The sequence below is a fragment of the Carcharodon carcharias genome, chromosome 2 (assembly GCF_017639515.1).
Source record: "Carcharodon carcharias isolate sCarCar2 chromosome 2, sCarCar2.pri, whole genome shotgun sequence".
In the NCBI taxonomy this organism is placed as follows: domain Eukaryota; kingdom Metazoa; phylum Chordata; class Chondrichthyes; order Lamniformes; family Lamnidae; genus Carcharodon; species Carcharodon carcharias.
This window is the reverse complement of record NC_054468.1, coordinates 114,705,363-114,729,897: the sequence shown is the minus strand read 5'-3', so window position 1 is coordinate 114,729,897 and position 24,535 is coordinate 114,705,363. Positions and strand designations below refer to the sequence as shown.

The following is a 24,535-nucleotide window of genomic DNA, read 5'->3' as shown; positions in this document are numbered from 1 at the left end:
TTTAAAGCATTTACGGTGCCAATAACATGTACTTCCTGTTATTTATGAAGGGAAACTCCTTATGATCTTATACATGCTTTGTCACTGTTGCAAAATAATAGTCTGAGCAGAATGTATATCTTGAATAACTGCTCGATCTGAAACCAACGTTAAAGAGAAACTTACCTTCAGTGCTCTCTTTGAGGTGTTTTTGAGCAGTGCTGCAAAAGGAGGAATGCGGCAAATGCACACATGGTCAGGGGAGGCTTAAGTTTTGACTGGCACAAAGGAGATGCCAGAGATAGCCTGGAATGGTGCAAGCACCCACCTTACCCACGCTAATAAGTTGCCTTCCCACTGACCTCGAGTAAGGTTGGTGGTGCCATTGAGTGCAATCCTGTTGGTGACACTCAGATTGAGACCCATGCACTTCGGGGGCGACTATTGTAAAATGCGCCAGGGGGTATCAAAAAAATTAAGCAAGGAAATGAGGAAAGTGAGGAGGGGTCAGCGTTCCAATCATTTGGAAGTCACAATTGAATGGCATGCACGTGAAAACACTGAACAGTGAAAAGAAAACTGGGAAATTTTGAATCAGGGAAATAAAATTAAAAAGGTCAACAGCATTTTGTGGTTTATATATAGGGGTATAGGGTAGAACAATGAAAGCATTATGACAAATTTATACAAAATACTGGTTAGGCCAGAGATAAATCAGTGCTAAGTTTCGGGTGCCCTGTTATCAAAAGAATATTAAAGCCAGAGAGATCATTAAGTGTAGATTCACCAGGATGATGTCAAAATGATTGGAAGCCATAGTCATGGTAAGAAAACTGAGGTAGTCCAATGGAGCAGGAAAAGCAGAGAGGAGATTTAATAGACATGTTATACATTATGAAAGCTTGTGAGAGATTAAAAAGGGAAAAGGTAATTCCCTTTGTTGGAAAGCCAGTGACGGAAGGTCATCGATTTACACATGGGAGTTAAGAAATTAGTTCACACAACGGTTGCTGGAATCTAGAATGCTTTGCCACGAGGAATGGTTGTGGCACAGACTATTGGTTCTTCTGAAGGGAAACATGGATAAATACTGGATGCAGAGGATGGTACAAGACAATGGACAGCATGCTAGGAAATGGGATACAAATTGGATTATTCTTCCAAACATAAAAGGGAATTGATGCCCTCCTCCGTCTGTGCAAAAAACTTTGATTGGATATTGTGAGGCCAAAGTTAGAAACATTGTGCAATGTACCTTATGACCTTCCCATTCATTCTAAAACTGAGGAAAATGTTGCACATAAAAAGCTTTGGTACTAAATCTTTTAAGTTACTTTACTCCCAATGTTACTGTTACTTAACGCATTTTTAGTAAAGGAACTCGGTAACAGCATCTTATCATGTCAGACATATCGACTGGACAAGGGAAAAGGTTTATGCTGAGGACACAGAGTTCAAGTATGGGTAAAAATACCTTTCCTTCACTTTTCCATGTGAGAAAAAATCCAAATTCATCAACCTTAAAGATGCAGCTAGGTTCCAATACAGATGATTCCTGTTGGAAGAAACAATTTTCAATTACAGGTCAGTTAGTGACCATTCTTAAAAAGGTCAATGTTTGACAGAACAGTACTCAAGTAGAGTCAAGGCTGGAGAGGGTGAAAATCGAATGAGTTCTTCTTGTGCACTCTCAGCTGTGGGCCCAGTTCAAAAGTGGAAAGGGCATCAGGAAAGCTGGTCACCATGTTGCTCTGAACCCCAAGTTAATGAAAGTAGAAGTCAAATACCGATGGGGCTGCATCTTCCAGTCGGTGGGCGAGTGAAGGGGGCAGAGCCCCCTCACCGTCACGTAAAATGGCGCGGGGTGACATCCGGCGTGTGTCCCGATGTTACCCCGCGCCATTTAGATATTCAGTTCAGTGGGCGTACAGCCGATTCAAAGGCCTATTAAGGCCACTAAAAAAGGAATTAACATGACTAATGGACCTGCCCGTCCAACCTTAAGGTTGGCGGGCAGGCCGGGAGCCCAGGCAGCCTTCAGAAAATACATGAAACCTCGTCCATGAGTGGGATGCAGTTTCATGAGAGTTTTAAAATTTTTATAAAATGTGTAAATAAAAGGGTCACATGAGGGAACAAGTCAGGAAAATTTTTTCCGGCATTCAAAAATTTTTTATTACTTCCAAAGATCTCCCTGAGGCGGTAAAATGGCAGCGCGCCCCCTAATTGGGGGCGCCGATCAGGAACCTGCCCGCCCGCGCTCCCACACATCTCCCACCCTGCCGACGGGGGGGAAGGTTTTGCCCGTGATTTAACTTTTCTTTACTCCTGCATTACAGGCTCAGTACAAGAATGTGAACGAGAAAGTGTTGGCAGTGACAAAAACTGTTCCTCAACTTCTCAAGAAAGGTAACTTTGCTATATTGAATTTTAATGTTAATAATTATGCAATTAGTAAATTATGCTAATATTTTAAACATATGAATCAGATTAAGTGACAAAGGCACACGGTCCTTAATGCATTGAACAATACATCATCAGTTGTCCGTAACCACAATTTTTTCTGCTGACACATTCACTTACAAGAAACAGAATTTACATTTATGCAGAAATCCAGACTCCTTTTGTACTATAAACAATCAGAAGTCAGTGCCACATAATCAGAAGACCCACCTAAGGATTAAGTCTTACCTCAGAGCTGATTAAAAGCACTGTGATGCTTTTATCCTAAAAACTAACAGGGACTCTTCTTGAATTTTACAAGCCTTTCCCTCCCCTTACCTGCTAACCTCCAGTCTTTCTTCAGTCTATTGTCACCACTTCCTCTGGAACCAACATGATAACATTTAAAATAAAGCGCCATTTAATCGCCTAAATATTCCTGCACGTGCCCATATTCATGCGTAATGTGAAGCATGAATATGTATTCTTTTGCTGACATTTATAAAAATGGTTTTACAGTTTAGGTTTAGTTAGGCACTTTGCTACCAGAATAGTTGCCATAAAAAGATGGCAAAAAGGGACAATGAGCTGAAAGACAAACTGCTTGCAAGCCTAGGAGCCAATGTCTTCCCTAAGCTGTGCTGTCATGCAGCAATCAGGAACATATTGTGCAGGAGACAAACAGGCCTCGCATAAGTAGTGTTCCCTTTAAGATGCACACATGCGCGGTGGTGCGGCAATCTTAAAGGGGCCATGCAGTGCGACAAATGGACTGCGCACAGAGATGGGACATTAGAGAGAACATTAGCAGGAGCATGCAAATAATTTCTGCTGTCCACTATCTCCAATGTAACACAATCGTAAATCAAACTCAACTAGGGTCAAGGAAGGCAGAGAGGCCTTCATGCTGAAAGTCACAGACGTCAGTGTTAAATGCTGTGCGTGAAAGGATGACATCCCCACAAAAGATCACTAAATTTTGAGGGTACTATCTTCATGAAGAGCTACGTGGCGAACTTTTTTATCCCTTGGAGAGGGACAAGAGCCTGAAGCTTCAGTCACATGAACATTATGCATAAGTGACCAACAACTTGCAGTCATATTGTTACTTTAACAGAAAAAAATGTCCCAAGGAACAAATAAAATGAATTCAACCCACTGTCCCTAAAAGAACTACTCAGCCTTATCTTTAATCAGCCTGAAGTTCTGTGAGCAGTTGAGAAATTCTGGAATATTCACTGCAATGATCAATAAGTATCAAAATTAATTCCTGCAATGCTGTGGAACGCACAAAAAGCACTAATTGATATCACTGCTTTTGCTAAGCTGTGGAGAGTTTTTCTACATATTAAACACAATTGATAGCCAATCATATTACGAGCTCCTATTTACCTGCTAATAGACGCTAACACAAATGCTGAGTATTAATAAAGAATTTAAGATAGCTTTGCCATCACAAGAAATATTCCAAGGGAAAGCACTAAGCAACAGGGAGTATTGAAAGCCAATGTTGGTCAGTGAAGCATCAACCTTTAGCACCATACCTTGGAGACAGTAAAGATGATGACTTAAATCAGAAAACTGGCCAGTCTGTCTCTTTTTGAACTTCACTTAACTTGAGATGAATTCTTGAAGCTTTGATCACTGTAGTGTCTTAAAATATACATTCCTTTAAAAAAGATTCATTGGTTCTAAACTTATACCACACTGAAGGTTGCCTTCTGTTTATGTGCTTATTTCTGATTATTTCGTAACTGTCATATCTTGCTAATAAATTATAGATAAAAATGTAATATGTATAGTAACACTATTCCTACATGAGGTTGAAACATTTCTGTAAATGCTAGACTCTAATGCAATGAAACACTGCAGAAATTGCTCATTTAGACAAGGTCCTGTTTCGTTGCACTGTGTGTAGTACTGATTCTCTCTCTGATTAAACCCAAATCTATTTTAAATTGGCGAGTGTGTGGGAGCGTGTGACGGTGGAGAACAGTCATCAATTTTCTTTCAAAAAATGATACCATTTGGCAGCTATTCACATAAGCAGTAAATGAATGTATCAAGCCTTTTGGGTAGAATTTTTCCCCCTGACAGTGGGGGGGGAGTCATGAGGGGGTGAGTGTGGGCCCAATCGGTGCCCCCGATCAGGTCCACGCCGCCATTTTACGTGGCTGGGCCAATTAAGGCCCGCCCAGCGTGATGTGTGCCCGGATGTCCGGAAATGCTATGCGCTCCCTGAGCGGGCGACGGGAGGGGTGCCTGAGTCGGGAGTGTCATAGAGGTGCCTCAGGAAGATTAGTTTTAAGTTTAAACAGTCTAATAAAGTGTTGTAAAAAAACTTTTGACATGTCCCCTCATGTGAAACTGTCACATGGGCTGGGACATTTGCATTCGTTTTAATAAAAATTTTTCTGAAAATTTTAAATCATTCACGAAACCTCCTCCCGCCCGTGGATGAGGTTCCATGAAAAATGCGAAGGCCGCCTGGGCTCTTCGCCTGCCCCCCCAGCCAACCTTAAGGTTGGACGGGCAGCTTTCTCAATAGGCTTAATTTGTTCATTAATAGCCTTAACAGGCCTTTGAGTTTGGTGGGTGCACAGCCAACTTGGCTGCATACCCGCTGAACTGAAAATCTAAATGATGTGCAGTGACATCGGGACAATCCCCCACCCCCGTTCACCGAGCCAAAGATTCAGCTTTTTTTTTTTAATCCCAGCCATAATGTCAGTACGTGACTACATTTCCAGTGAAGCAACTGAATTATTCTAAACTGCAGCATATTAAGTCAACCAGTTTTCTTTGAAGCATTAATACAGTTCTCTGGCCTTGTCTTGCCGTTCATCAGTTATCCATGCAATGACAATAATCAAAGAAATATTGGAAATACACAGCAGGTCAATCAGCTTCTGTAAAGAGCAAACAGTGGTTAACGGTTCATCAGGTCTCTAAAGGTTTCCATATATGATATAAAGTCAACTGACAACTAAGGTTTACTGATGCACCTCATCAATGTCAAGGCTACAAATGTGGTTGTTTGGATGCCTTAATTTCTTTCAATCCATTGATGCTGTGTGAGAGAAGCACACCAGCTGATAACAAGACACGCTTGGATCATTGCATGTACCTACAAGTATTGTTCAAGGGTTTTCCAACTTCCATAGATGCACAAGTGCATGTTTGACATGGACAGTCTATGTTTCAAGAACATAAGAAACAGGAACAGGAGTGGACCATTCGGCCCCTCGAGCCTGCTCCACCATTCAGTAGGATCATGGCTGATCTTCTTGTGTTTCGAATTCCCATCTAACTCACTGAAAACCTTTGATTCCCTTGCCTAACAAGAATCTATCTACCTCTGCCTTAAATATATTCAATGACCCCGCCTCCACCACCTCCCGAGGCAGAGAGTTCCAAAGTCGCACAACCCTCTGAGAGAAAAAAATTCTCCTCATCTCTGTCCTAAAAGGGCAACCCCTAATTTTAAAACAGTGCCCCCTAGTTCTGGACTCACCCACAAAAGGAGACATCCTTTCCATGTCCACCTTGTCAAGACCGTTCAGGATCTTGTATACTGCAAACAAATCACCCCTCACTCTTCTAAACTCCAGTGAAAGCAAGCCCAGTCTGTCCAACCTTTCCTCATAAGACAACCCACTCATTCCAAGGTATCAATCTAGTAAACCCCCTCTGAACCGCCTCCAATGCATTTACATCCTTCTTTAAATAAGGAAACCAAAACTGCACGTAATATCCGAGGTGCGGTCTCACCAATACCCTGTATAACAAGCATAACATCCTTACTTTTATATTCAATCCCTCTCGTAATAAAGGATAACATTCCATTAGCCTTCTTAATTATGTGCTGTACCTGCATATTAACTATTTGTGACTCATGTACTAGAACACCTAGATCCCTCTGCACCTCAGAATTATGCAGCTGTTCTCCATTGAAGTAATACTCTGCTTTTTTGTTCTTCCTGCCAAAATGAACAACTTCACATTTTCCCACATTAAACTCCATTTGCCAGATCTTTGCCCACTCAGTCAGCCATTTGCAACCTCCTCATGTCCTTTTCATAACATACTTTCCGACCTAACTTTGTATCATCTGCAAATTTAACTACTGTGTCTTCACTCCCCTCATCTAAGTCATCGATGTAAATCGTAAAACGTTGAGGCCCCAGCACAGACCCCTGCGGGAATCCACTCATCACATCCTGCCAATCCAAAAAAGACCCATTTATGAAAATTCTGCTTTCTGCCAGCCAGCCAATCTTCTATTCATGCTAATAAGTATCCCCCTACACCAGGTTTTATAAACACCCGACTTGTATCTATCATGGCAGATTAAAAAAAAATGCCCCACTCTTGGGAATAGGAATTTATGTTTGTTGTGGCAGTTTTCTGAAACATGAGAGTGAAATTATTGTCGTGCTCTGCCCACAGCTACAAGATCGCCTACAAAATGTCCAACACCACATCGACCACCCTCAATTAGCCCCTGTCCATTCTCCTTCACCACCCCACAACCCACCCTCCTGGGTCTTCACTGAAGTTTGATGCAGACTAAATGTATTTCACCCTAATTTTTCTTGTTCATAAATTAGGCAGTACAGCATTGCAGGAGCTGAGATGACCCATACTTACCATCCCCACACACACAAGATTCTTACACAAAACAAGGGCTCATGGGGCTTGGAATTGCATTTCAGCATGGGTAGAGAATTCATTGAAGGACAGAAAGCAGAGTGTAGGCATAAACAGGCCATTTTCAGGTTTGCAGGTCATCCTTAGTACAATATCACAGGACTTGGATGAAGGTACCAAGTGTAATGTATTCAAATTGCTGACGATACAAAGGTAGGTGGGAAAGTAGGCTGTGAGGAAAACAAGTGTCTGCAAAGAGGTATAGACAGGTTAAAGGAATGGGCAAGAAGGTGGCAAAAGGAGTCGAATATGGGGGAGGGTGCAGTTATTCACTTGCAGCGTAAGCTGAAAAAATATTGAATATTTTTTCAACTGGTAATAAAAGTTGCTGTTCAGAGGGTTTGGGTTTCCTTGTAACAAAACACAAAGTTAAGACGCAGGTATAGCAAGCAATTTGAAAGGCTGAAGGTCCATTGGCCTTTATAGCGAGGGGGTTCGATGCATAAGAGTAAGGAAGTCTTGCTGCAACTGTACAGGGCACTGGTAAGACCACACCTGGAGTTCTTTGCAGAGTTTCAGTCTCTACCTAAGGAAGGAAATACTTGCCTCAGAGGTGCTGCAACCAAGGTTCACCACGCCTTATGGGGAGAGGTTGAATAGACAAGGCCTATCCTTACTGCAGTTCAGAAGAATGAGCGGTGATCTCATTGAAACATGTAAAATTCTATGAGGGCCTAACAAGGTAAATGCAAAGAGGCTGTTTCCCCTGGTTGGAGAATCTAGAACTAGGGACATAGTTTCAGGATAAAGGGGTCGGCCATACAGGAGTGAGATAAGGAGAAATTTCTTCACCCGAGGGTTGTGAAACTTCGGAATTCTCTACACCAGTGGCTGCTCAGCTGATGACCCTATTCAAGTCAGAGGTTGAAAGATTTTTGGATACTAAGGGAATGAAGGGATATGTGGATCCAGCAGAAAATTAGAATCAAGGGAGGTCAGCCATGGTCTTTTGGAATGGGAGAGCACTCTTATGCATCGAACCCCCTCGCTATAAAGGCCAATGGACCTTCAGCCTTTCAAATTGCTTGCTATACCTGCGTCTTAACTTTGTGTTTTGTTACAAGGAAACCCAAACCCTCTGAACAGCAACTTTTAGTACCAGTTGAAAAAATATTCAATATTTTTTCAGCTTACGCTGCAAGTGAATAACTGCACCCTCCCCCATATTCGACTCCTTTTGCCACCTTCTTGCCCATTCCTTTAACCTGTCTATACCTCTTTGCAGACAGAGAGAAAACTGAGGTTTGAACTATCTCTTGCATCAGATTAAAACTCTGAATATGAACCAACAGAGTAAACTGCAGTACTTTCCATTTAAAATCCACAGGAATCGGTAATGGAGATCTTGAATTACATTCAAATATTACCGGTTAGTTATATACCACAGGCAGTCTTGGGACATCATGCCAGGGTTACCAAACAATTCTTAAAAGTAACATTCGATCTCTCCAAGGACATTAATAAGGATGCGGACATGTTTATAGGGCTGTTGCTCGTGATAATTAAAACCTGCAGCCAGCAGAGAAAGAGAAGGCATAGAAAACAGGAGGGAGAAGAGAGAGAATGGATAGTGGCACCAAGATTCAGAGAGCTACAGAGGCAAAGAAAGAATATATCAGCGAATGGTTATAGTCGCCTCCAGAATGCCTGCATGGCACTTGTCCTCTTGTCCAATTAAATCATTGCTACTTGTTCTTTAGGTTTGCCCAGTTTTACATTTGTTGCTCAGTGTTAAAACATTTTGACTAAGGCCACTTTTTCTCTGCAAAGATAAAAGCAAAATACTGCGGGTGCTGGAAATGTGAAATAAAAACAGAAAATGCTGGAAAAGCTCAGCAGGTCTAACAGCATCTGTGGAGAGAGAAACAGAGCGAACGTTTCGAGTCCGCATGACCCCTTCTTCAGTTCTGTAGCCACACAACAGTGCATTCAGCGCTGGCTGCACACTGCAAACATGCACTAAGTAGGCAGTGTGAAGTTTGCCTGTTGTTTGCATCATAATGAGCGGCTGCGGTTAATTGCCAATCACGATTTTTGGGGGCTATCCAATTTTGCCCCCGATTATATTACTCTAGTGAAAAAGGAAGCACAGCGTTATCATCTGATTAATTGGTATTATGCTGCATTAATATAGGAATAAATTGCCAACATTAGTGCTTCCGGCAGAGGGCTTTGTGCTCTGGGAGGCTATACTGGGAATTCAAGTTCACACAGAAAGCTCTGAGCCGAGAGCGCTGGATAAAAATTTACACTTTAATGAATCATTACCTCATTAGGGCATTGATTTTTGCTGTACCGCAGGTTTGGGTTTTTCCAATGCATTTAGGAGATGCTATTCTGGCGCTTTTTTTGCTTTATGCTGTGCTCTGGGAATGCATCTCTTTGGCTTTGTCATATCCTTAATTGTTGGGTGCTATCTTTTTTTCACATTACCTTCAAGGGACTAGGTATTATGTATTACATTTTTTCAACTTAAAAAAAATGACTCATGGTGGTTCAGCTTTATTTAGCTACTCTTAAAATAGAGGCCTCAGTTCCCCAGTCAAACAGGCCAAATTGCTATCGCTACACTGGCTGTCTCCCTGCAGAAACCTTGCACTGACCAGTGGCAACATGGGACTCTGTGTCGTGGGTGGGTGAACTATTTATTTCTGTCTCTTATCCCATGCACAAGGTTAAGATGAGGGGGTTGGTGTCACCAGCTTTATTCATTAAAAGTTCCCTTTTATGGTTTACCATAATCTGGTAGGCACGCAAGATTGTTATATTTGAGTGTCTGCCAGTCTGTCCAATCGGCATTTCAACCGTTTTAATATTTAAGGCCTTCAAACCAATTTGTTACTTCTTATTTTAAACTTTCTCCTTTCGCTTCACATTTTTCTTTTTTTTAACCCAACTGCAATAATGGATGGATTTTGCAAAAAAAACTGACATTAAACCAAGGATGGACAAGTTTTCGAGCAACGATTCATCCTCTTTGCCAGTGACTGCTGCTTTGCATCCGGAGTTTAAGCTTTGCCCTTGAGAATGCAGCATGCAAATATATGACGGCCTCAAAATTTGCATTTCCTGCTTACCACACTCGCTTTCATCCAGGATTGGTGATTTGTTTGCTGCTTAATTGGGTCGATAAGGTTGCGAATGACCCTGCAACATCTATGTGTCTCATTCAACTTTCGTGGCAATCCAGTAAATGGACTTTAACGTCTACCTTCCTTGGGGCTCCAAAGTGGCTGGAAGACATTTAGAAATGTCTATTTTTTTTTTAATTTATCATAACTTCTGTGACAATCATAATCAGCAAAGGTGGCACTGTGATTATGTTACTGGACGAGTAATCCAGATGCTGGATATCCAAAATGAAAAAAAAATGCTGGAAAAAAACTCAGCAGGTCTGGTAGCATCTGTGGAGAGAGAAACAGGGTAAACGTTTCGAGTCTGTATGGCTCTTCGTCGGAACTTCGGAGTCTGATAAATTCCCGATGACCTATACCTGAGGGCTCTAAAGGAGATAGCGGCAGTGATAGTGGATGCGCTGGCTGAGATTTTCCAGAATTCCTTGGATTTGGGAATGGTCCCATCATATTGTAAGTTGGCAAATGCTACTCTGCTTTTCGAGAAAGGAGGGAGAGAGAAAACAGGGAACTACGGGCCAGTTAGCCTAACATCAGTTGTTGGGAAAATGTTGGAATCGATTATTAAGGAAATATTAACTTAGAAAAGCATGGTATGATGAGAACAAGTCAAAACAGTTTTACTAAAGGGAAATCCTATTTAACAAATTTATTAGAGTTTTTTGAAGATGTAACTAGTAAAGTAGATAAAGGGGAACCAATAGATGTAGTATACCTGGATTTCCAAAAGGCATTTGATAAGGTTAATAGGCAAGATAAGGGTGCATGGAGTTGGGGGTAATATATTAGCATGGATAGAGGACTGGCTAACAGATAGGAAGCAGAAATTGGGCATAAATGGGGCATTCTCAAGTTAGCAGGTAGTGAATAATGAAGTTCCACAAGGGTCAATGCTGGGGCCTCAGCTATTTGCAATCTTTATTAATGAACTAGATGAAGAGGCAGGGAGTAATGTAACCAAGTTTGCTGATGATACAAAGCTAGGTGGGAAGGTAAGCTGTGAGGAAGACACAGAGAGGCTGCAAAGAGATATAGATAGGTGAAGTGAATGGGCAACAAGATGGCAGCTGGATTATAATGTAGGGAGGTATGAAGTCATTGCCTTTGGTCAAAAGGATAGAAAAGCTGAATGTTTTTTAAGAGGTGAATAACTTGTAAGTGTCAGACAGACCTGGGTGCACTTGTACAAGGAACATCAGAAGTTAGCATGCAGGCGCAGCAAGCAATTAGGAAGGCAAATGGCATGCTGGCCTTTATTACAAAGAGATTGAAGTACAGGATTAAAGAAGTCTTCCTGTAGTCATACAGGGTTTTGGTGAGACCACATCTGGAGTAGTGTGTGCAATTTTGGTCTTCACATTTAAGAAAAGATATACCTGCACTAGAGGTGGTACAGCAAAGGCACCTGGGATGAGAGGGTTTTCTTATGAAGAGAGGTGGAGCAAATTGGGTCTATTTTCTCTGGAATTAGGGGTAAGTTCATTGAAATGTACACAATTCTGAAGGGGTTTGATAGGGGATGCTGAGAGATTGTTTCTGCTGGTCAGGAAATCTAAAACGGGGAGGTACAGTCTCAGGATAAGGGACAAAGACTTGGACAAGGAGAAAATGCTTCACTCAAAGGGCTGTGAATCTTTGAAATTCTCTGCCCCAGGGGGTTGTGGATGCTTCATCGTGAAGATATTTAAGGCTGGGATAGACATATCTTTGGTCTCGACAGCCCATATGGTCTACTCCTGCTCCGGTTTCTTGTACAGAGGATGATCAAAGGAAATGAAGAGCATGCTGGATCTCCTTTCTCTTGATGACCTAATAGTGATTTTTAAAATTATGAAAAGTTTGGACGGAGTGGACACAGAAAACGTGTTGTCCCTTGTGGGGAAGAGCAAAACGAGAGACCCTCAAAATAAGATGGAAGAAACCCCATTGAGAAGTCAGGAAAAACATCTTTACCCAGAGAGTGGTGAGAATATGGAACCCCCTACCACAGAGTGGTTGAGGTCAGTCATATAGATCTATTTAAGGGGAAGCTGAACAAGCATATGAGGGGGAAGAGAATGCTGAGTTTGATGAGGAAGGGTGAGAGGCAGCAGTGGCGTATAAGTGGCAGTATGGACTGGTTGGGCCAAATAGACTGCTTCTGTGCTCTAGATCCCATGCAATTCTATGAATTGAGCCATTCATGCATCTCCTAACTATTGAAGGGCCAAGTTCAACCTTTTTGCTGTTTTGCAAAGCCAATATTCTCTCAAAAGTAGTGGTTCAGAGAACAGGTTGTATGAAATTACTGATCCTGTAGGCATGTTCAGCTGATTATGTTTCTAAAGGTAAGTTGAGTTCACCGCTTTGCTGGGTTTTGGCTTTCTAGTGGTATGGAGAACCAATTTCAACATCATGGATTAAAGTGGGAAAGCAAAAGACAGCTCTTTTGAAACTGGGTAAGGTGCAATTAAAGGTATTGTACAGAATTGTTTTATATTAGGCTGTCTGCAACATTGGTGATCCAAGCTTCTAGACTATTCAGAAGGCGACATGGCAAAGCCACTTTATAAACATGTTGGTCTCCCAGGGATTCGAGTGATATGGAAAGCAGGCAGGAAAGTGAAGCTGAAACCAAAGGTCAGCCATGGTCGTATTAAATGGTGCAGCAGGCTTGATTTGTTCTGTTGGAGGGTCATGAGGACTCGAAACGTCAACTTTATTCTTCTCTGCCGATGCTGCCAGACCTACTGAGTTTTTCCAGGTAATTCTGTTTTTGTTGTCGATGGGCCACATGGTCTACTCCTGCTTCTATCCTTGCTGTTCTTTCATCTATGAATCCCAAAAATATTGGCTGTGATTTTAAATGAAGTCAAGGTGATCACAGGACTTACAGTTGAACCCAACCCTTTTTGCTACGTGTTGGAACAACTATCAACAGAAATCCAGATCTCACAGCCAGCATTTGAATGCAGCGGACAGAACAACAGCCAACAGCAGACTTGCAGGCAAGGAAATCCAGGTCAATTTTGACCCCTTTTTTTACTCTATTCTGGACTGTATAGTAGCTGAAAATTAATCACTTACTATCTCAACCTATGACATAAATTATATAAATCCAACATAAAGTCTCATCTTTGTTGTTCATGTTCGATAGTGGTACATCAATGTCAAAAGATTAAAGAATGGCTTACACAGTCAGAAGTTTGTAGTTATCTGGGATCTACTTTGCCTTTGGCTGGTAAGTGCAAGACTTGAAGCAGACATCCCAATGTAGTTTGCTGAACCGAGTCAGCCACCAGCAATGTAGGCTGGGAAGTTGGGAAGGGTTACAATCACATAGGAGTGGGAGGGGGGGAATGGGCAGCAGTTTAGACTATTTTTGAACACTCCAGCTCTCTCTGTGCCCAACAAAAATAATTCACCGCTTTACACTGGCAGCAAGCTCAAGTCAGTTCCAACTTAAATAGGCAACTGGCATCCTACATACGTCATTGCTGTTAACTGGATCCAGGCCAGTTGGTTAACTTAAAAATGAGACACGGCAGCTTTCTTTGCTGGAGAGAGTTTATTGGCTTAGACCACAATCAACACCGCTCCAATTCTCCAGTGTCCCAGCTATCCCCATTTATAGGTGTACAAATATCCATCGGCTGTTTAACAAGGTAATTGCCATTAAACCTTAATAATGTAATTAATAAGACATTGACAAGAGCTTCCTGATTTCCACATTAAATGGATCCTATTCCCTGAAGCAGTCAATTGTTTTGGCCAACCATGTCGCTGGTATTAATGAGACTACCGAGCTCATTCCGAGGCCCTTCTTGCCCAGCTAACAGGACGGGAAAGCAGCGGGAATCGGCCTCATTGCATATTCCAATCCCTCTAAGGAACTGGTTTTCACACATACCCGGCATCAGTGCTATTTCAACACACCAGCACTGCTGGCATCGCATGTTGTCCCAGAATGTTTCAAGGTGCACATCAGCTTTCCTTGCATAACAGAACCATAAATTCAACGAATATCAGACAAATAAATTTCAATTTTGACTTCTGTTATGACTGTACCAGCCGAGTTTGCTCCAAAAATAAATTCCCCAGACGGGCAAGTCTGGTTTGAAATTACTTCACCACCGCACCCCACCCCACACCAGGCAACGTACAGGGCAGATTTCCCATGTACCAGGTATCTTATATGTGTTTATAAAGGACTAGTTTATGATTTGCTACAACAAGCAACAGAGGTACTAGTCTTCCCATTCGGTTTCTTTGTCACGCACAAAGAACCGACACATTGCGATACCATTAGCTTGAGTTTGGGTTTTGTCAGCTAACTGGGGCATCAGTACAATGAAGCTTCAGAATTGAACAAAGCTCAATTCAGAACACAAAAATAGAGCCTTGGAGTTGGCACTTTTCTTTTTGCATCTACACGGGTAATGTCAATGTGTTGCTATAACAGTGTGGGGGGAATGCAGTCACTTTGTTTTGTGGTGTCACAAGGCAAATCCAACAGAAGGAAATTATGCTTCTTCGGCTGCTTGCGGTAGTTGTCATTGAAAGATTGAGTTTAAAATGGAATCCAATTACGCTAATTATGTTGGAAAAGGGCACTTGTTTATAAGATGTCACTTACCTCTTCATATCTGTCAAAAACAGCTCCTTCTTGCATAAAAGCTGGAACAGGCTTCAGCCACATAAACTCGTATGCTTTAGCCATTGTCGTTCAGAAACCTAAAAATAAACAAAGGACTAATTAATCCTGAAACACATTCATCAAATCGGCTCTAGCCTTCGTTTGAAATAATCACATTAAACCAACGCTACCTCCAATTTTGCAACTATTAGCCTGAGCACATTCAAAAAACGCTGACCTTGTCAGTTACAGATGGCACAACAGCCTCTCCGTGTCTCCTGCAACTTGGATGGAAGTAAGTTGCAACCCGAAAACTGCCATCAATTACTCGTTAGCAAGACCTGAAATAAATCATTAATAATTTGGAACGACTAGATAAAATTCTAAGTTTGCTGCCTGCATCCCTGACTGCAATGATCCTGCGGTAGACAAGGGCAAGTTCAAATCCCTCATTCTCTTCTAGGTAATTTTTTTTCTCTCTAAAAGGAAAATTAATTAAATCCTTTTGCTCCTACTAATAGATTATCTGCTGCTACTGGGAGAAAGAAAAATAGAAAGAATCATTCATTCCCAAGTGGAAAAAAGAGAGTAATTTTCAATAAAATCAAGCAAAGGTTCCTCACTGTTCGGTTAAAAAAGTGCAACGTGCATTTCCATTGTAGAATCCGAAATGCACCAAATATTACCCTAAATTCCTTCTAGAAAATAAATCTTATGCCTTCAACACTTGAATCTCACTTGAGCCATCATGTATTTAAGCTCTCTTTCAGCAAATACAAATAGAATATTGTCAAAGAAACTACACCTTAAGTCACAAATCATGTCCCACGACACTTTCAGTGTAAAGACTTATTTTACAATGTCACAGGGTCACTTTTGAGAAGGCAGCCTTTTCAAGCTTTTTTCAGCACAGGTGGAAAACCCAAATGTTTGACCATCTGCTTCTACAAAAATCAGTTCTCCACCTGTGCTCATTATGAATGCTTGGCTGAGAGCCAAGACTGACCAATGCATTAGCTCTGCAGAGGTTCTCTTTTGACAACTGAAGTGGATTAACTTTAATTGCTTGACATCTAATTGTGGTTATAATAAGTTGTATCTTCTGTGAAGGGCGGGGGGTTGGTGGAAAGAGATGGGGTGAGGGCAAGAGGGGCTAAAAGCTTTTGGAAAAATTGGGAAGAAGCCCTGGACAGGCCTTCTCAGCAGCTGCCCTCATGGTCTTTGCTTCTGGGGTTGGCAGGCATGACTCCATTCTCCCCACACATACCGACCAAAAGTCGGGCAATTCGAGGCACTTCTTGCCGGTGCATATCTGGTGAGTCAGGAAATTTCCCGACTTGAGCTATTTACCTCAGTAACCAAAATCCAGCTCACAACTTTATATAATTAACCGGAAAATTAGCTTCAATGTCAGTAATACAAAATGAGGCTCTGGTGCTATAATATAATTAAAAAGAGGTTACAATAGTAACTAATGTGCCACAAGCTACACCATGGGCTAGTAGAATGAATATTTCCATCCTCAGTCCTTACACATTAAGATCCCTGTCTGGGATGGCCATCAGTGGAAAGACCAGCTAAGAGACTGGCTTGTGCTCGCAAAATTGGAGGGAATGTGCCTCGATGAGTGACCCCAAGATCATTCCTTACAATCTTCTTCTGTTGGCTGATTACAAAGAGCCACTGATAGAAACTTGGAGGTTTGACTTGGAGGTGTAGATAAGTCATGGGTGCAGGTTTTATGTAAAACAAAACAAAACCATAACAGTGGTAGGAGCCTAAGCAGCTGTTTTCAAGGTGTTTCAGCAGCATGAGTGTTTCTCTCAATTGCTGAGTGAGTTGATCCACCGAGCAGGTTGAATTACACAGTGCCAGGTTCAATTTGTTACGATCTTGGGAAAGAGATCAGTAACTTTCGAAAAAAAATTTGAACTTCCAATCATTGACTGAAAGAATGACGCCACAAGATTTCACGTTTAGAGCAAAAACTTTTACTGTACAAGAATTAAACAAAGCAAGTACTCCTGGCTTAACACTACATTTCATAATCTCTTATCCTTTAAGCCCAAAAATCTCAACTGAAAACTTCCCATTCTGCTTGTATATCCACCTTCCACTTTACAGGATCTTGATGGTTTCTTCACTTCGACCCGTTACTACCTCTCCAATTTTCCAATCTGCTCCAGCCCTATAAACTTGCGCTCCTCCAATTCTGGCCTCTTACACGCTCCAGATTTCTGCCATTGCTATCCCGAGCCCCAAACCTCGCTCTCTTCTTTCAAGTTGCCCCTTAAAACCTAACTCTTTTACCAAGATTTTGGTCGCCCGTCCCTAATGTTACGTAGCATGATGTCAAATCTTCTTTGACAACGCCCCCTGTGAAGCACTTTGGGACATTTTACTGGCTAAATGTACTATATTGTATAAAACAATGTTGCTGTCATATAAGTTTGGTTCTGAAAGTCTCCCGGACACGAGATGGAAACTGCAATTGTACGGAGGAGAGAGAGAATGACACAAAAAGTGCGAGCAGTTACAGGCTACCACCAATATGTATTCTTCTGTTTCTATTTTGTAATGGCATATTTGCATTTTAAAAACCACATTGGTTTTTGACAGCCTACACTCTGCATAATGACAATAGCGGCTGCTAGTTTGAATCTTAATGCTTGCGGATGTCACTCAGTGATGACAGCTTCCCACTGACGTTAATTTCTGAGCAATATTGAATGCAACTGAGTAATTAATGTACAAATCATAGATCATGAGAAAACCAATCAACAGGTTTCATGAGAGTTAGCACGTCTGCTGTGTGAAGGAGAAGACTCCAAGCAATTTTCAACCTGACTCTGATTGGTTTCCAGCTTTGCTGTTATTTCTCGGGACAACATTCTAAAAGCTATTATTTCTAGGAAACTGTAAAACAAATAGTTCCAATATAAAATATACTTGGGGCCCTTTGGTATTACATTATTCTGTACTCCTCTCTCATTCTCTTTTCCTTCTGCTCCTGTTATGTCCCCATTATAAATGGCATATATGAAATGGGCAGTGAACCTCACGTAAGGACTCCAAAGGACTCCTCACATAAGCAAAGGGTTGACCTGCCTGAAACGGGAATTATGGGGTTGAATTATATGAGGCCCAGTGGTCCTGCGCCCCCTCCTCAGGCTAAAAACTTACTAGTGGGGGAGACCCATCCAAGGAAAAACGGCTGCCCCGCAGCCAATTGGCTGTTAATAGGCTGGAGGTGGGAATTCCAACCCTCAAGCCCAGGAAGACCTGCCTCAAAGTGTTGCCAGCCAATCAAAGGCCAGCAGCACCGCCATGAGCAGCGGTACTGCACTCATAGTTTGAGAAGGAGTTCATCAATGGATCAGAACTTTGTCTGTCTTTGGGGGTCGGGGATGGGTGTGAGAGCTGGGTTTTGAGAGGCTGTGGTGGGAGGGGACAGGAAAATTTGTTGGGGGGGGGGGGGTGAGGGGGGAGATGGGAGTTATATCCCGGGGTGGAGGAGGGGGCTTCCAGTGGGCCCAGGGGATCCATGAAAGATGGACCCCGCTCCCCATCCCGTCCACCACCAGCACACATTAGGGAAACCTGCCAGGTTAGGCACTTGGTATGGGTCTCTCCCAACACAGGTTAAATCCTGGCAATGGCAGGTGGGGCTTTGTATCAGCATTATTGCCGACTTAAGAGCCTCAATCAGCCCACTGGGGGGTAGGCCATACTATGCTACCCCAACCACTGGTAAAATAGTGGTGGGGTGAAGAACACAAGGAATTGGAGCAGGAGTAGACCATATCGCCTTTGAGCCTGTTCCACCATTCAGTACAAACAGGGCTGGTCTAGGGCCTCAATTACATCTTCCCACGCACTCCCCATATCCATTGATTCCCCGGGACACTAAAAATCTGTCTATCCCAGCCTTAAGTACATTCAATGATGGAGCATCCACAACCCTCTGGGCTAGAGAACTCCAGAGACTCCCAACCTTTTGAGTGAAGTAATTTCTCCTCATCCCCTATCAAATCCCTTCGGAATTTTGTCCTTTTCAAAGAGGTCGCCTCTCATTCTTCTAAACTCCGGGAAACACAGGCCCAATTTACTCAGCAGGGAAGGGGCAGGCGGGTCGGTCAACTGGTGGGTTTAACATGTTCCTCGCCTTCAAACCTATTGACAGGGGAGCATTAAATCCAGCCCATGGAATTCTACAGTGCAGAAGAAGAGCTCTCCTTGGACGTGAACGAGACATCCAATCAGTCTCACTCCCCAGTCCTTTCTTCAAAACCTTTCAAGGACTTACCCAATTCCTTTTTGTAAAAGCTATTATTGGAGCAACTTCCACTGTCTTTTCGGGCAGTGCATCCCACAATATCATGACACACTGTCGAAATGTGTCCTGTGAACGGCTTTGGGGCGTTCTGCTATATTTTTGTAGAAGGTCGTTTCGGCAGGTTCCCTACACATGGAGATAGAGGCTGCAATCATGCAGGGGGCAAAGGAGAAAGAGGTTGCAGAATCACTTCTGATCAGCGCAGCTGGGGAAACATTTTCTAATTTCTGATATTTCAGACAGGAGTTTATGAACTGGCAAAGCTGCGACAATTTAGCCACTTCCTGGTTCAAGGGTCACGCAGGTAAATTACACCCCTCCCCCCCTTCCCCCACTTCCACACCTGCACTGCAGCCTTAAGTCAGGCACAATGCTGCTGTCAATGGCAGGATTTCTGGGACAGCAGGTTTTGACCTCATTATCCTGTCACTTACGAATCGGCAGCTCTACGGAGCCAGGTACATCTTCTGCGTGAACTCAATTCCACGGGAATTCACAGTTCGCATTTATTTTCGAACAGGTTTAACTCTAGTGTTGCTCATTTACACTCAAAAATTCTACAACAGTGGAACTCTGCCCAAGAATAAAAATCACAGAATTTCAGACTCTCGGGGCGGAATTTTATGGCAGTGGGACTTTATGTGCTCGCCGAAGCCATTGGGGTTTAGAATATCTCGCTGCATTTTACGGCCCCGCCCCTGCCGAAATTCTGCCCTATGGGTGAGATCTTCCGGTCCCACCCACCACCACGATCGTCCAGCCCCTGCCCTAAGTCAACAGACTTTTGGCTGACCTTCCACATCTCCCACACAGGGGTCAGAAAATTACGGCCTATATGTCATTTTTGTCCCAAGGCATATCGCACAAACAAAATCTGACACAGAGCCACAGAGGGAGAGGAGAGAGAGATATTAGGGCTGGTGACCAGAGTGACCAGAAGTATGGACAAGGAGATAAGCTTTAAGGAGTATCTTAAAGGAGGAGAGAGAGAGAGAGAGAGAGAGAGAGAGATAGAGGTGTGGAGAAGTTCAGGGAAGGAACAAGTGAACATATAAAACTGACCAATAATAGACCACGCTTATGAACAGCTTCTCCTTTTTGCTGACATCTACAACTTTGAAATGTGCAATATACAACATAAAGTGCATTATGTGCATATAAAGTTCTGTATTTGATATTTGTCCAACAACCTTCAAAGCGTGAACTAAATAAGCAAAGGGAATGAGCACTTGCTGCTTTTTCTGATCTCAGAATCTGGACTTTCCTCAAGAGAAGGGGCTGGGATTTAAAGGAAATGCCAATCCAACACTGTCACCCAGCAATAAGCTTTCATTGCCTTCTGAATACGCCTATTTAGATCAGTTAAACATCAGCTTGGTTGTAGCCAGAAGACCCAGGTTCTTGACCAACTTCAGCACAAAATCTACACTGACACGCCAGCACTGAGCCTTTCTCAGGAATGGCATCTCTCGAATGAGATATTAAAGCTGCCTTGGTGTGTTCAAACTGAACTACTGCATTTGCTTGAATACCAATGCATATTGCAGCCAGTATTTACTGTGGAGGTGTAAAGTGCTTTGGGATATCCTAAGGACATATTAAACCACAACGTAAATGCAAACGTGTTCTTTCACCGCAGAAGGGAAAATCCTATGCAGTGGTTTTAAAGGGGCAGACACAGTTAGCTTAACGTCTGTCACAGGAAAAATGTTGGAGCTACTATTAAATATGTTATGGCAGGGCACATCGGAAAAATTCAAGGCAATCAGGCAGAGTCAAAATGGTTTTGTGAAATTAGCACATACTGTGGATAAGGGGGAACTGGTGGAGGGACTGTACCTAGATTTCTAGAAGGCATTTGATGAGGTGCCACATCAAAGGCTATTGCAGGAAACTAAAGCTCATGGTTTAGGGGTAACATATTGGCATGGATAGTAGATTGGCTGGCTAACAGGAAAGAGAGAGTAGACATAAATGAGTCTTTTTCTGGTTGGCGGCATGTAACGAGTGGTGTGCCACGGGGATCAGTGTGGGGACCTCAACTGTTTACAATTTATATAAATGATTTGGATGAAGGGACTGAAGGTTAGGTTGCTAAATTTGATGATGCAAAGATAGGTAGGAAAGTAAGATGTGAAGAGGACATAAGGAGGCTACAAGGGGACATAGATAGATTAAGTGAGTGGGCAAAGATCTGGCAAATGCAGTATAATGTGAGAAAATGCAAAATTGTCCATTTTGGCAGGAAGAACAAAAAAGAAGCATATTGTCTAAATGGTGAGAGATTGCAGAGCGCTGAGATTCAGAGGGATCTGGGTGTCCTAGTGCATGAATCACAAAAGGTTTGTATGCAGGTACAGAAAGTAATTAGGAAAGCTAATAGAATGCTATTGTTCATTGTGAGGGGAATTGAGAAGTTATGCTTCAGTTGTACAGGGCACTGGTGAGACCACATGAGAGGTACTGTGTACAGTATTGGTCGCCTTAATTAAGGAAGGATGTAAATGGATTAGAAGCAGTTTGAGAAGGGTTACTAAACTAATACCAGGAATGGGCGGGTTGTCTAATGAGTTAAGATTGGACAGGCTAGCCTGGCATCCACTGGAGTTTAGAAGAGTAAGAGGCGACTTGACTGAAACATATAAGATCCTGAGGGGTCTTGACAGGGTGGATGTGGAGAGGATGTTTCCTATTGTGGGAGAATCTAGAACTAGGGGCCACTCTTTAAAAATAAGGGGTTGCCCACTTAAGACAGAGATGATAAGAATTTTTTTTCTCTCAAAGGGTAGTGAGTCTTTGGAAATCTCTTCTTCAAAAGGCATTGGAAGCAGAGTCTTTAAATGTTCAAGGCAGAGGTAGGTAGATTCTTGATAAGCGGGGTGAAAGGTTATCGGGGGTAGGCGGTAGGTTACAGTCAAATCAGCCATGATCTTATTGAATGGTGGTACAGAGTCAAAGGGCCGAGTGGCCTACTCCTGCTCCTAACTCGTATGCACAATTCCACTTTAGCAGTTAAAAATGACAACCACACTTCAGATTCTAGACTACTCTGGACAGGTCAACTAAGTTACCACTAGGGCCTGAGCAGAAAGACTGAGGCCCGAATCTTCTGAGCAGCATCAACCACTATCAGGTTGGAGCTCTGCTACTACTTCTCTGTGCCATGAATCTGCTCTGCATTTCTGGCCAGATCTTCCAATCCTAGCTTTTTAAGAAATGTGGAGTAGGCTGCCATCCAACTGCCTCCTCATCGCGCTGGATCATTGGGCGGGAGGCAAACATTAGCTGTCATGTTATGGCCAGTCTTCACCAACGCATTGAATAACTTTGGCACATTTAAACAGCTTTTCAGCGTTTTAGTGAATGAGTAAATGACTGTGTAAATGGGTAGAGTGGGTCAGGCAGCTGGGTAGGATGGTAGGCAGGTGGGGTAGTAGGGTGGAGGTGGGCAGTCGGGTCAGGTCGGGGGGGGGCGGATTTGGAGGGGCTATGTTGATGGGGGCAAGTCAGGTCAGGTTGGAGGGCATAGGGCGGTCAAGGGGGAGTCAGAAGGGATCAGGGGAGGTGTTGGAAGGGTAGGGAGAGGAGTCAGGGAGTTAGGGAGTCAGGAATTGGAATTAGGGGGTTGGAGGGTCAGGGGCTAGTTAGGTTGGCTCGGGGAAGGAGTCGAGGGGGTCAGGGGAGGTGTAGGGGAAGTCGGGAAGGAGACAGGGGATGAAAGATTACAGTGCAATTACAAGTGGGTTTTTTTGCATTATTAAAATATTAAATTAATTTGAATATATATGTATTCAATTTGAAATTAAATGGAGGATATTTGCAGCTCAGCACTATATATTCAAGTACAATACAATCACACCAATTTGCAGGAGATCTGGTTACAACATAAACTGTCCAAAGTCAGTCAAATCAGGCATCACACTCAAATAATGAGCAAAGCAACTTTGTTCTGAACCTATTTTGGGAACAGACTCTCTTAATGAATGCCCTATCCAGCTGTGAAAAGAAAAGTGAAGGATAGATGGATGGCAGCAATGTCGCACCTAGGGAATCAGTTACACTGCCAGCGTCTTCATTTCGTATCTATTTTAATCATCACGAACGACTTAGGAAGCAAACGCAAAGGTTAGCACAACAGGAATATGTTTGATAAATGATTAACATTTAGGAAGCTATTATATCAAGACTGTGGCCTGAGAAGCAATTGTATAGAGCACTGCTGGCAGAAGGCACCAAATGCAAAGGTTCCTGGGTACAAGGTATCCCAAGGGGTGCCGTAAAGTGAGAATGTCGTCGTGTGCTACACTCACTACTCCTCAAACATCTGGCTTACCTCTGTCCGCCTGAAGCGTTCTTGCAATCACAACAACCTCGCACCCCACCACTGCCGACCCCACTCCTCACCACTATCCCTCCTCACCCAAACTTATGAATTTCCATAGGAACAAAAAAGTCGCACGTCATTTTCACAATACAATGACGCCTTGAAATGAAATTCTGTTGGAAAGAAAATTGCATCATGCCATCATTTATTGTTAATCGCGATTGGAAACGAATGCCAATGGTGCCAATCATCCTTTAGTGCCAACACTGCAGGTAAAAAGAGAACTAGAAACTATCCGCTGTCTCTCACACTCCAAGTGTCTCCAGGCAGCAATTTCTTTGTAGTCCTCCCTTCCCTCCAATTCTCAAATACAGATCTTTTCAGTGGTCTCGTCTTTCACAGCTTGGTAGTAAACGGCTGTCCCAGCCTGTGTGTACTAGCCAATGTCACAGAAGAGGCTGATGCATCTTGTGAAGAATCTTCCAAACAGTTCAATGATTAAAATTCTTTTTGCTCCATGTGTAGGCTATTTGTTTAATGCTTTTCCACCATTCAGCTGATGTGTGCAGACCCAAACAGGTTAATAACTGCCCATTGCACTAATCTCTGCTCCTATTACCATACCAATACAATACAAGAAATGTCCAGTAATGTAGTCCTTTAAATCTATTTCTCAACCCTGGTGGCAATATTTTGCTCTCAGTTAGCAAAACATAGTCCACAGCTGTTGTCATTTCTTCTGGTGAAAAAGCAGAAACTTCAATTTGAACTGACTGTCTATTTATACTGTAAATTTCACTTGCTGCCTACATACTTTCAAACTGTCACTCTGTGATACGCTTATAATCAGTTCAAAATACCGTGAATTTCCTAATGTGAAATTTTGTAGTGGCAAGCACAAATTCACCGTGAAGGAGTTTTTAAGGTCTATTTAACATAAAGTTTTTCTGATAAATTAAAATCATAACAATAAGCACCCAGTGAGCAGTGTCCTC

The 24,535-nt window shown here is 42.6% G+C and overlaps 1 protein-coding gene across 9 annotated transcripts in view; it reads right to left on the bottom strand.

Moving 5' to 3' along the window:
- The window catches only part of LOC121292423 (1-phosphatidylinositol 4,5-bisphosphate phosphodiesterase beta-4), a 451,886-nt gene that overhangs the window by 203,145 nt on the left and 224,206 nt on the right, over positions 1-24,535 (bottom strand). For 6 of the 9 annotated variants that reach the window (XM_041214297.1, XM_041214373.1, XM_041214305.1 and 3 more), the window contains 2 exons: positions 14,881-14,978; positions 1,454-1,534 (listed from right to left, as the gene is read on the bottom strand). In XM_041214297.1, the coding sequence (XP_041070231.1) occupies positions 1,454-1,534; positions 14,881-14,964 (165 nt within the window). In that variant the 5' untranslated portion in view covers positions 14,965-14,978. Of the gene's footprint in view, positions 1-1,453; positions 1,535-14,880; positions 14,979-15,118; positions 15,222-24,535 lie in introns of all 9 variants that reach the window. The other 3 variants (XM_041214334.1, XM_041214324.1, XM_041214353.1) reach the window with 1 other exon arrangement.